The following is a 13,871-nucleotide window of genomic DNA, read 5'->3' as shown; positions in this document are numbered from 1 at the left end:
GGTCACCGTTATGGTATTTGATATGATAACGAGTGCATGTGAGCCATGACATTGTAACTTCTGTATTTTTAGCTAGGTATGGGTGAAAGGTCAATATAATAAAAATAATAAATATGTATAATGTTATAAGGTTTAAGCTATTTCATTTAAATATTTGTTTACGTGTTATAGTTTATGTTCATTCTAGAATGAAAAAGGCATAATTTGTTTTTTTTTTCTAATTTTTTATGATGGTTACGAGACTGGTCAAATTTATCGAACCCGTACAGAGGATAATTGCTAAAAATAACAGATAAAATATAAAGTTTTTTTCTTAAGAAATGTTTGCTAACTATCTGGACATTATAAAGATTTCGCATGTGAAATTTAAAAATTTTCTGATGCATAAAAGTATTTTTAATCTTAAAATGAAAATTACTTTGCATGATAGATAGGCAAGATGTGAAAAGAAAAGGCACGAGAGAAACATTGCTTTACAAACCTTCAGACTTAATAAAAAAAATTAGATATTTTGCATATGAGAGCATTGATTATCAGTGATGTTTACTGATAATCTGCCAAATGTCGTTAATATTTGCTTACTAATTTAAAAGCTACAGCATGAAAACTATAACAAGCATAAAATGGTTACGAGGTCGGTCCCAGGGACTGAGCCCGTGTTGAAAGAGTTAATACATTTGTGCTACATTTAGATCCTGTTTTTATCTTGCTTGAACCTCTTGCCTATCAATGTAATCACTATAAGCCTGAATCCATAATTATTACATTACTTATAAACAAGATATTTTGTTTTGCAACATTGGTTGGGGATTAGTGCATCAAAAGTTTCTATTAATAAAAATGAAAGGCATGATTTATCTCAAAGTAGTAAGGCTTCAAAAGTTTAAAAAATAGCATATTAACCTATGTGGTCTCTTTAGGAAAGATTGTTTATATATATATGTATACATATTTTAATTTCACTGTCCAGTTTGTATTGTCAGCTTGTTCCAAGATCCTCAAAAATAATGTATAATGTAGAAAGGTAACTTAATTAAGAAGTATATAACATTAGCTTCATTAGTATGGAATAGTATCAAATATAGAATAATAACATAGAGTAGTAACTTACAGTATAGAATGATAAATTATATAGTACAGAATATTAGAGTATGGATTAGTAACATATAGTGGTATACAAATTTATTTCATCACCCAATGTTTTCACACTTTGGAATCATCACTTGTTTTGAGGCCCTAATGCATGTAGGTGCAAATGTTTCTGGATGACAAATTATTGTATAATTATTATATATCATGGTATTATATTATATCATGGTATTATACATGGTATATTATGTCTAGGTATTGCATCAGCCATGTGTTGGCTATAAATATAGGTTCTTAGAGTCAGTTTAAAAGCCTATATGCTACAACATGCATGTGATGCTACCATTTCCAAGGGTTTGCAAGTTAACCCAACTGGAAAAAAAAAAGCAGTCATTGTTTCCTTGAGCAAAGAGGGACTTTCAAAAAGGCAGATTGCTAGAAAAATTACATTTAACCAGTCTAGTGTGAGCTGGTGGGTGCAAAAATGTAAAGAGAGACTGGCTGTGTGGAGTGGTGGAAAGGAAGTGGTAGAAAGAAAGCTTTCACAGCAGCTGATGATCATGTTATGAAATGCAAGAACCTGCAGAATTGTTGATTGTCATCCACAGATCTTAAAAAGCATGACAAGAAACTTCAGGGATTACTGTCACTGTGTATAATGTCCGGTTTCCCAGCAAGATGGCCAAGAAAGAAATCTCACCTCACCAACAAGTTGAAGATGAGTCTCAACTGGGGCAAAGACCATGCTAATTGTACTAAAGCAATGTGGAGCAAAGTAATCTTCTCATATAAATCAAATTTCACCCTGTACAGGTCTGATGAGAAGCACTTTGTATAACATCGATGTGGAAAAGTTTCAACCAATGTGTTTAAATACAATTGAAGATGTATCTGTGGCCAGCATGTGGGATGCTTGCATTTTGTGAAAGGCACTGTCAATGGCAACACATACATCATGATCCTCTAGTCCTGGTTAAAGCCAACAATTCAGAATCACTTTGATGGAGCTGACCAGGATGACTCTGCTCCATGCCACAGGGATAAAAAGGTTGGTAATATTCATGCATTCTATGCAGTTGGTGTGAAATGAGGATTTTTGCGCTCTATCTGTATTGAAAATACATATTAGGTATTATTTCATTGCTTCAGGTAAAGCACTATCTTTGAAGGGAAATGATCAAGATACTATGCTGACCAGGCAACAGCCCAGGTATCAACCCTTTTAGAAATTGCTAGAAAGTAATGGGTAACAAAGTGCAAGAGAGAAGAAACTGAAAAGCATCTTGGAACTGCAGTAAGCCCTAATCCATGTGTAGTGTCATGAACTCATCCCTGCCTACATTCAGTCCCTCATCCACTCAATGCTGCAGCAATGTCAAGCAAGTATCAAGCCCAGAGTGGGCACAACCAATTATTAAAATAAGAAAAAGACTGGCTACTTTTTTCAATTACATTAGTAGCATTATCTTTAAATATATGTTTGTTTTTTTTCTCAGAGATTGTTTTCATACTTGTTGATCATGTGCTGTCATATTTTTGTCATGTGTTCAGATGACTGAAATATGGATCAGCTTACACCACACAACATCTCCATCACCATTTTACACTGGTTCTGACACTTCCATGATGCACAATGTCATTAAAAAATTACAGGAACTAAGAAAAGTGTGATGCAATAATTTTTTCCACCACTGTAAATAGTACAGAATACTAACTTAAACAGATTTGTATTTGCTGTATTTGATTTTCATTGCAAGATGATTGTTTTTCATCTGCATTTTTAGATTGCCTAAGAGTCAGGGTATCTCCAATGCTTTTAGGAGGTAGTACTGGAGACGTTTTTGTATATAAACTATACCCATTGCACCTTCCTGATAAATGATATAATTTTTAATTATCTTGTGTATTTATTTACTGAAATGGTTGTGGATTGACTTAACTTGTTTTCACTAAACATAACTTTGGATTTTGCTGTGAGGGACAGTCAGAAATGTATCCTGAATTTTGCTTTGCTTTTTATATATTTTTTATTATTTATAGTGCTAAAAGTTTTGCCTATATACTCTTGATGCAAGACCAAAATATAAAGTGAAACTCAAAACTAAACTATCACTTACAAAATTATAATGTATATCGAGACAAATCCAAATGAAATAATCTGTTATTGTGCTAGTAAGACTAAACAAGAAAGTTAATGTACCATTTGTTATGAAAGTAAAAGTATAATTTTTAATGGAAAATGTCTGTGGTAATAACTTACAAAATTGTATGGATGTCTTGCAGATATCACATAATCCAAAAATGCAACTGCATGAGAACTGAGAAGAAAGATCATGTAGGGATTACATTAATGGTTGTTTTAACCCCCCCAACCATCCAAAACCTACTATCAATCACTGTCCACAGCCAGTTATAGTAGTCACCCCTAGAAACCATTAAAGAGGAAAAAACGTAACATTAGAAATTATGATATTGTAAAAACTACTGTTAATTTGTTCATTTAATGAACATTCAACGTACACCCTCTAAACTAATCCCTCTCAAATCTATCCAATAGAATCTTAAATTATCATTTAGATATCAATTCTGTTCTTATAGAAAGGAGAGTACATTTAGCCATTTTTCCTAAGATGATAATTATTCCTTTTACAGTCTCCTGAAAAATGTTATAATTTTTCATTTTTTGTTTATTGTGTGTTACTAATATAATAATGGACTTACTTAGCTTTATCTTTAAAATATTAGAATTTTGAATATTGTTTGAGTTTCATTCTTGATATTTTGGTTTTGTTTTCTATATTTTTTCATCATTTTTATGTTGTGCTGAATTCAGAAATGTTACATCTCTGAACAACAGACCTATTACCTTGTACCACTGCCATGAAGATGTTTGTGCATGCCACAAGCCTTGAGTGAAGCATTCACCCTTACATGTGTTAATGTGTATTGTGCTAGTGGCTTATAATATAGTCATCATTAGATTATAACCTTCCACTAACAGGAGTGTGACACATCCTTCATGCACAGTAATCCCTATGAGCTCATTTTTTCCTCAGCATTGCTTTGTTATAAAGAACTAATGTCATTTTTGCACTTAGTTATAAACCTTCATTATCATTTGTAGTGTTGTCTTTATTTTTTTAATTTTCTTGATTATGAGAAAGCAAGGAACCTAATTTTAAACACTTGATTTGGAACTTTGAATCAAATTATCTTTAATTTGATTACTCTTTCAATCAAACTTGTAATTTTGGAATGTTTGTCCCCTTGTGTGTGGTATAGGCTTATTTGACAGAACTATATCCTGTCCTTTTACACCACTTCACTGGTTTGGTTAAGTACTTCTTGATGTCATCATTAAAACTATGGACCATAGACACACCAGTTTAATTTTCATTTCTTAAAAAAAAATTTGTCAGTTTTGTGGATTATATGAGTTCTGCATTTGTGTTTCCACATTTCTGACATCTTCTGAGGCTCTGTCACTCATCAAAATAAGTCATCCAATACTCTAATGGTGGCTGTAGGCACTTTGATGGTCGGTAATATTCATACCATTGTGCACTAGGTTGTTGGTTCCATTCTATGATCCAGGATTCCTGACTTCTTGCTTTTGTTATGTCAGCTTACCCTGCCACATCATTCAACAAGTTTCATCAATGTTGTTTTCATCCCTACTTTTGCTTCTAGTTTCCTTTTCTTGTCAAGGATAAGGTAGTCTTATCTTTTTTCATCACTGCTTGAATTAGACAGATGTCTTATTTTCTCTTTTACTAGTTTTTTTTTTCTGCTGAATTTTAGGCTATCTTGTTGCATGAGCCACCATCATTTAAGTCTGTTCTTTCAGGGTAGGGATCTCTATCCTTTCTTTTCTCATTCTCCATCTACTTGTCTTTGTCTCTTACTTATTCAACTTTTTGGCTATCTGTTCACCCTTCACCTTCTTTTTGTGGCTTTACATCATGACCCTGTCAGCTTTACTGGGTAAAAACTTGCAAATACTTGTTTCTACCTTGCCCTCAATTTTCTTCCATCAATAAAAAGTAAGTGCTCTAGTAAACTTAGTATCTTTATTTCTGGGATGTAGTTTGTCAAGATGCATTACTTGCTGACATTTGCCTCCCCCAATCTTCTCTCAGTGACCTCTGTTTACACCCTTTCTTTGTGATGAGGTCTTTTTTTTTGGAGGTGTTTTTTATACTTTGGAATACTGAGGTAATGCAGCTCATCAGCTATCATCTCTGTTCACCTTGGTTTTTTTTGTCTTTTTTTAGACCAGGAGAAACCACTTAGTTTTTTTTTTTTTATCCTTTACAGCCTTGTGGAGGCACCCACTCTCTTGTTCCTATTCTTTTTATTACTATACATTGATTCTCACCTGTAAGAAGGTCAGCCATTGTAGGTCATAGGGGCAATTTGTTTCTGGCATCAGCTCTCAGCATTGGTCTAGTGGGAGTTCATCACTCTTACTTTTTTACACCTGTAGACTCCCTTTCCTGCTGGCTACTGGGTTACTAGGATGCTTTCTTGAGGGTTTTTCTCTACCCTTCCACTCTCCACTTAACCTGATTAGAATACCCTGAAACAAATTGTCAACCCCATTCTGGGCTTTTAATTCCATCATTTTGTTGTTCTCCCAATAACTGGAGGTTGTCATTCTGTCATACATACAGTATTTCCTACTTGAACCAACTTTTGTCTTTCCTTGGTTAAGATGAATGTTTTTTTCACTCTGCAGTGGGCAGTATCTTGGGATGTAGTTGAGGTGGATGTGCTTTCTCCACATTCCAATTCATTTGCCCACCTCTTGCATCTTTCAGTTCTTCCATAATGATTGGTCATTAGATTCACAGCTCATCTGTTTCTCATTCATTCATTAAGCTTTTGCTTGGAGGTTACATTTCTGGGGCCAGTTGTTCCAATATTTCATCAATGTTTAACTTTCACTTTTACCTGCCCTATCTAACATGGCTTCCACTGTTGCGACTTCTCTAAAACTTCTTCAAAAGTCATCTTATTTGGGGTGGTTGGTTCAGCTCTACAATTTAGTCTAGACCCCCATCTAGTATCTCATTCACTTGGGGTCTTTGTTATTTTGTACATGGGATAAGCTTACCTTCCTCCTTTATATCTTAGAGACACGGGGCTTTTGATACCAAGGAACTCGTACCTTCATAATTTCCTACACAAGAGGATTTCTTTCTTTTGGAGAGACTTCTTGTGCATCCCTTGTCCCATTTAGATGTGCTCATGTGTGTCCCCTTCAGAAACCAAATGTTGTTTTTCCCCTGTCATATTTGTGATAGCTCACTCAATCCACACAACATGGAACATCTCTTTTTTTTTCCCACCTCACTTGGACTTAGATCTGTTTGGAATCCTCCAAGGTTCAACAGTGTGTTTGAGAGGTTCTGGCACTCACATATATGGTTTTACCTACCTGTGGTGGCTGTCACACGGGTTGCACATTGACTCTGTATATTTGGTGACAGCCAAACCTCCAAACACAACCTGTCAACCTATGCCTCTTTTCAATCGGGGTGAAGTTCTGAACACATGATCCACTTCCAGAGTCTGGTTTTCAGAGGAGCAGTTTCTCTATATGTCCTTGAGATGTTAGCTGCTCAGTTGACTTGTCATCATCTTTCTAATCTGTCTGATCTTATCGTGATCCATTCAGCCATCTCCTCTGTTGTTTCTTCTATTCACTGACAGGGAGGCACTTGCTCTTGGGACCCCTTTTCTTTGCTCTAGACTTTTTCTTTTGTTAGTCTGTTATAACTTGGAAACTTAGGCCCTGGTGGCAGATTGCTATCTTATCTAGATCAATCCTTCTCACAGAGTAGTCTATCCTCTGGTGTTTTCATTGAATTTCTTTCAGTTATGAGAATCCTATCATCACTGCCTGTATAACTCCTCAATACCTAGCTTCGGTTCTTTTGGTTTCCAATCACAGAATCTACAGCTTTGGCAGAGAAAACTGTGTCTCAAGTGTTTTAATCTCTGTTTTATGCTTCAAACGTATTTTGTCTTTCTCACCTGCAGTAGCCATTGCTCTCACTTTTGCCTCAATGGTTTCCAGTACTATTTACCTTGGACAGGTGGATTTTATTGCTGGTCTGCTTGGAAGGATAATTTGGATATTTTCTGTAATTCACTCTTCCTTCCTATTTTTTTTTTTTTTATATATAAATATGCATTCCAAACCTTATTGTCCTCTGTATCCTCTTTGGGAAGCTTGGCATTACCTTGCTGCAATTGCTCCAGTATGTGGCAATTGCTGTTGTCTTTTCTTTCTATGGGATCCTTCTTTTTCTCAAGACTTGTTACCTTCCATTTTAACCAGTTAGGTTCATCAGTCTATCTGGTTTGTTTATTCTTCCATGGGAGAACTCTGAACTTTATCAGATAATCTCCCATCAGGTTCATCACCTCATTTTTTCATCTCTCACTGCAGAAGTATCCTGGAAATTTCACTGGTAAAGATGTGGATGACTCCTGACACATGTCCCATTATTTGCATCACATGGCATTTTCATCTCCTTTCAGTTACCTTTCTCCAGTTTTCCCAGAGACTAGTGAGGCGAGCATTAATTATTATGCTGTTGTTTTTGTTTTTTAACACATTCCTCATCACAATTATTAGATATTGATGTGTATCAACTAGAGCCAATGGAACCCATATAATGGCTGGTGATGCCTCACTGGGAATACTTCTCTTTCTTTGGAATGTACAGAAAGTGTTAAGCCTATTTGCCCTTGCTCCATTTCTGCTGTTGAGATGGAGTTTTCCTAAGATTGCTTCGTTAGCATATATATATATATATATATATATATCTTCCAGTCTATACTTCACATAGAAAAAAAGGCAGCACCAGGTGTGTGTGCCTGTCCTCACATCTGTCTAGTGCCTTCTTTCCTAAGTTTTGATAACACACTGTGCAATCTGTTGATGTGGGATCTTATGCAGATATGACATTTCCTAAGCATTCTGAGTATTTTTATGGTGTACTTCCCCCATGTGAATTCCTCCTTCCCATTTTCTTCTAGTATTGTAAGAGAGAACCCTTGTTTCCGCAGTTCCAAGCTGTTGGGGAAGTGAATGGGTGGACACACCCCTAGATGAAAAGTAGGGCTGAAGTGTAGTACAAGCCACTCTACTATATTATGAACTAAGTTCTTTCCGGGAGTTAGTCCAGCTAGATGGGTCTTGTTTTTTTCTCAGGATGCAGGTCTGGGATACTTTCTCCCTACACCTGATTGTTAGTATCCCACATAAGTATTTCATCACTGTGGAATGGTCTGATTTATTGCCATAGCTGCACTACACACTCATGCTCAGATGACCACTTGTGAATAATGGCTGGTTGAGTGATCTTACATTCTGCACACCTACCAAACTATGTGACACTTTAGCACCATGCAAAAAATTTTTCTTGACTGTCTTTTTCTCTTCACTTATTTTGGGTGAAGAGCATTCCCTGCTGCTTGAGATGGATGCAATCATCTACCGAGTGATGTTCCACAAGGCTATCTGCTCTAGTGGATGACTAATTTTGTAAGTTTTCCCTTTTCTGATGTTATATTTAAAAAAAAAAGATTATCCTTGTGATACCTTTATTTGCACTGGCTCTTCCACTATCTTTAATGGGGGATTCTAGGGGTTTTTTTTTGTGCAGACAGGTGAGAAATGTTTCTGAAGTTAACATTTTCCTTACCTGGAAATGTATTTCAGATAGATACTCGCCTCTCTTCCCAATCTCTAGCCTTTTCTTCCCACTTCTAGTGGATTTCTTTTATTTCATCAAGAATAAACCTTTGCTAGTGCTAAGTTTGTTGATTAATGATGCTGAGTGTATTAATCTGTGTAGAGTTGATTCAACTAAGGTAATGTTTAGAAATAGATGTTAAGTAAACTAGTTGGTATAGTTTGTTCATCTAAGGTTAAGTTTGGAGATTAATCTTGAATGAATTAGTTTGTATAGAGTTGATTAGCCTAAGGTAATGTTTGGAGATTGATGTTGAATGAATTAATTTGTGTAGTTGTTTCAACTAAGAATAAGCTTTGAAATTAAGACACTGCTACAAAATTGAATATACTTTGGAATTTGAAGACTGAGCAAACTGATGCCCAAATGCTAAGAGAAGGTACAATATTGAACAAGCTATATTAGGTGTGTATTAAAAGACTTTCAAAGGATTTTAGTGAAAGTTACATTTGTTTACACTTGTTTTTAGCATTATTAAATCGGTGGTTGCACTGGAACTTATTTTGTGCATGTCACCATTTCTTTAAAAGTTATTTATGAATTTACAGAGGAGCATTCCACATCTTGTTACATATTGGATTATTTAGAAAATAGACTTATATCTGTCGGAATGTGATACTAATTTTGACATGTTTATATATCTTGGATAATTGTGCTTTAATATTAGTTTAGGCTTCAGGCATAAAATAGTTATTTTTACTGGCCCTTTTTTACGAGATACAACAACCTTGGAATTAGTGGTATGTGTAATTTATGGATAACTACTCATTTTTTTTCTGGTTCTATTTGAATTTTTGTTGCACTTATCTGAACAAGGGATTTTAGTTTAGTCATTCTTAATTTCCTTAAGAAATTATCTGTATGCTTAACTATATTTATAGATTAACAGTGAATTTAATAGGTAAATCTTCTGAAAATTATGGACTTTAATCTTTTCAATGTTTTTAGTCAGTAAAGAATAAGTGGTTTTGAGTTTTCATTTAATATCCATGTTCTGAAAGTTAAAGTTCCTGCCTTCTCAATATGTCTATTCACTAGAATAATAAGTGACAGAGTTTATTTTGTCACTAAATGTCCCGAAAATTATAGTTCCTGACCTTCCCAACACGTCTTTCTTCAGTAGAAGAATGAACACTTGGCTGAAGTTTATATTTAAACAAGTTTGCTGCTTTGTCATTCTGTCAGGTTTCAGTATAACAATCTTCCTTGGAATATGGAAAGTTTGGTAATATGCAACTTCTATAATTTAACCTACTGTTCAGCTGGGATAGTGAAGTTTTATGTTTCTGTTCAAATAATGTTTGACACTACCAGTAGTGACATTTATGCTTATTGCATCCCTTGGATCTTACACTGACTGAAGAGTGCTCTAATGGAGATGCCTTTTAGTTGTAGATCATTAAATTCCATTGTGTCAGTAAAATACCATTATGTGAAGAGATCTGTTTTAGATTTTAAATATTAAGGCTGGAATTATTAGTTTACCTTTGTTTTTTTTTCTTTATTAAACACAGGTTCCAGAAAAAGTGAAATCAGCTGGAAAAAATGGTGATGGTAAAGAAAATGCTGAAAATTCAGAAGAGGTATTTATACATTTATAGATCTCATTAGTGTATTTTACAACTGGTTTTCTTTAAAATAGGATGTTGCAACAGTAAGTATTCTTGACAAGTAGGGGTGATTAAGTTGCTTTTGAAATCTTATTCAATCATAAGTCTTAATATTAACTTTTACCTGGTTTCTAAAACATGTATATAAAATACATTTTGTCAGAGAAGAAAGTAATAGGTACATCAATGTTAAGGTTCTTCCAAGAGCAGAATATTACCAGTTACAAAACAAACTCCATATCTTCTAGGTGTGCAAGTGGTTTTATTTTGTGAACTGTAACCCTCTTTGCCCCTGGCATCATTTATTGCACATCATAAGGTTTTGGTGACTTACATTCAAAATTCAATTAAACTACTTTTTGTTTATGTTATACCAATTAGTATAGCATAAAATTTTAGCTAATAAACCATATTTTAATAGTGTACAAGTTTTAAGTTCTTAGTTCTATAAGGCAATATTTAAGAAAAACCTGAATTTCTCTATTTTATTCACCTCTCCTCCAATAAGTATGAAATTAAACATAAAGTACTCACTATAAAATCTTCATTGCTCAGACAAACCATAATTTTTATATCCTTCAATCTTGTTTGGTTACAGAGCTATCAAATAGAAAATCAGACCCCTCTTGCCACACCCACCTGTCACATCCTCTCTTTCAGGATTTGTTAATAGTTTGCTCTTACTCTTAATATTAAATTATGTGTAACCAATGAAAAGCCAAGGTTTTCATCTATCAAATGACGTATTATATTACATTGTTTTCTGAACAGAGAATTGTCATTTTCTCTGTTAGTACAAGCTTTGTTCCCTCAAGAAAGATAATGACTCGCTTGGATGAATTTGTAACAGCTCTTGTCACATAGTTAGAAAGCCAGAAAAATTGTGGTAGTTAGAGGAAATTGTCTGCTTTTTGCATGTTGTTATTCCGTGATCTTTTGTGCGTTGTTTAATTAAATAAAAATTTAGTGGATTACTACCATTAGTATAAAAAAAAAAAATGTAGGGTTAAGTGTCATCTACAGTCGACAGCAAAAAAAACTTGGGTAAGTACTTTATTTCTGGTTTTTTTTCATGTTTATTCTTTATTATTATAAATGTAAAAATATAGGGATGTCTTTAGGTTAGTTAAGATTAGATTAGGTGAAATAAATAATAATATAATAAAAAATTTTCATGAGGCATGCATGTGAGCAGCTCAAAATAGCTTGTGGGTAATGTAATTCGATAGCATAACGTGATCTCCACATTCCCCAAGTGATATACAACTTAAGATGGCATGAATATTAGTTAATGTGGTTCAAAGTGCTATAAAACAATAAAATATATGTACAAATAGATGCATGCTGTTATGAGTTTAAAACTACTTAGGATAAACAAATGTAGTTTCATGTTACAATTTGAAGTTGTTCTAGAAAGAAAAAGGGATAATTTAGATTATTATTTTTTCATAACAATAAACTTAGCCACCAAATGTGTTGAAGGTAGCAATTGATAGAGGGTATCAACCTCAAATCATGGATAGGATGTACAGTAAATATTATAACAAACTTCAAATTTCTGGATGTACAAAATTGGAAATAACAAAAAAGGAAAATAGAGAAATAATATGTATGCCTCATGTTTTACCATGGTCAATAAAAATAGATAATGTGTTTAGGCCAAACTTGAATTACCAAGTAATATTTACTCCTCAATTAAAATTAAGTCAGATACTTAATGGTTTGAAAGACAAAATTGAATTGAGGGATAAATGTGGTATATACAAAATATCATGTACTTGTTGTATAAGTTACATTGGACAGACAAATAGGAACCTTAAATTTAGAGTAAAAGAACATCAAAATACTGTTGATATACTAAAAACAGGTGAATTGGCTTTGGCAGAACATGGCAAATTTTAAAGATTATTGATTGGGATAATGTAAAAATTATTAAACAGTTAACAGACAAAGATGAATTAAATATGAGAGAATCTTTAGAAATTGCTAAAAACAAAATAAATTTAAATAGAGATTTAGGCCCAGGAGTCACCAAAGTAAATTTTTGAAATTATTGTTGTAAATGGTGCCAATGTACTTGTATGGTAATTATACACGTACCTTTGGTTTGTAAGCAGTGTTATGTGTACTTCTTGATGGATTCTTTTGAAGATGGTGTAATTATTTCCACCGAAACATGTAGGATTTTAAGTTTCTTTTAACTTGTATATTTTTAATTTTTTAACTTTACAAATAAATGTTTGTTCAAGTAAAAACTTTGATCTTCGTTTTATTGTTTTATTTAACATCTTTGCACAAGAACTGTCAGTTTTTACATATTAACTTTTAAGCAATTTTCAGCATTTATGTCAGATGTGAAATACTTTGACATATTTCAGGGTTTAACTTCACTGATTTATTTTTTTCCAGATGACAAACTCAAGTAATGAACAAAACAACAAAATGCCAAATAATACTCCTCCTCCCACACAACTTACCAAGATCAAGTGTGCTGGACCTACGCTAATTAAAAAAGATAAACGACAAACATCATCAAGGTTTAACACCTCAAAAAACAGAGAATTGCAGAAACTTCCTTTAATAAAGGGCATGTTTTTGTTTCATTCTTCTTTAAAATAATGTTGAAGAATATGGTATTTTGTCAGTTCCTTGAACTGCTTCTGGGTTAAGTTCTGAAGTAAATTGCATGTTGGTATGCACTGAAGCCTTTATCTAAACCTTGGAAAGATGCAGTTTTTAGAATAATTCAGTACATGTAGAGAAGTATATATATTTTTTTAACATTTTCTGAAATTCTGAATAAAATGTTTATTTTAAGAGTGATTTCTGGAAACTCTTGGAACGTTTTAAAAGTTATTTTCTCATGATGAATATTCTTTATGTAGATGCATCTCCGACAGAGCGAGAGGAACTGTTTGGCCAGAAAATTTTGCAGTGCTGCGTTCTATTTGACTTTTTGACAGACCCTTTAAGTGACCTCAAATGGAAGGAAGTTAAAAGAGCTGCCCTTCATGAAATGGTCGAGTACATCACAACTCAGAGGAATGTTATAACAGAACCCATTTATCCTGAAGTGGTCCAAATGGTGAGATTTTAATATTAGTTATTACTGGAGTCATAATCTTATGCTAGAACACATTTACCCTGAAGTGGTCCAGATGGTGAGGTTTTAATATTAGTTATTACTGGAGTCATAATCTTATGCTAGAACACATTTACCCTGAAGTGGTCCAGATGGTGAGGTTTTAATATTAGTTATTACTGGAGTCATAATCTTATGCTAGAACACATTTACCCTGAAGTGGTCCAGATGGTGAGGTTTTAATATTAGTTATTACTGGAGTCATAATCTTATGCTATAACACATTTACCCTGAAGTGGTCTAGATGGTGAGGTTTTAATA

At 33.7% G+C, this 13,871-nt stretch overlaps 1 protein-coding gene across 4 annotated transcripts in view; it reads left to right on the top strand.

Moving 5' to 3' along the window:
- LOC106469278 (serine/threonine-protein phosphatase 2A 56 kDa regulatory subunit gamma isoform-like) overlaps nt 1–13,871 on the top strand; it is a 96,714-nt gene that overhangs the window by 10,729 nt on the left and 72,114 nt on the right. For 3 of the 4 annotated variants that reach the window (XM_013929765.2, XM_013929764.2, XM_022397753.1), the window contains exons 2-4: nt 10,373–10,441; nt 12,878–13,055; nt 13,354–13,553. In XM_013929765.2, coding sequence (XP_013785219.1) covers nt 10,373–10,441; nt 12,878–13,055; nt 13,354–13,553 — 447 coding nt within the window. Of the gene's footprint in view, nt 1–8,620; nt 8,648–10,372; nt 10,442–12,877; nt 13,056–13,353; nt 13,554–13,871 lie in introns of those variants that run through there. The other variant, XM_022397754.1, reaches the window with a different exon arrangement.

The sequence above is a fragment of the Limulus polyphemus genome, unplaced genomic scaffold (genome assembly GCF_000517525.1).
Source record: "Limulus polyphemus unplaced genomic scaffold, Limulus_polyphemus-2.1.2 Scaffold3392, whole genome shotgun sequence".
Classification (NCBI taxonomy): domain Eukaryota; kingdom Metazoa; phylum Arthropoda; class Merostomata; order Xiphosura; family Limulidae; genus Limulus; species Limulus polyphemus.
The sequence above is the reverse complement of the archived record's forward strand: the minus strand, read 5'-3'. Positions and strand labels throughout refer to the sequence as shown.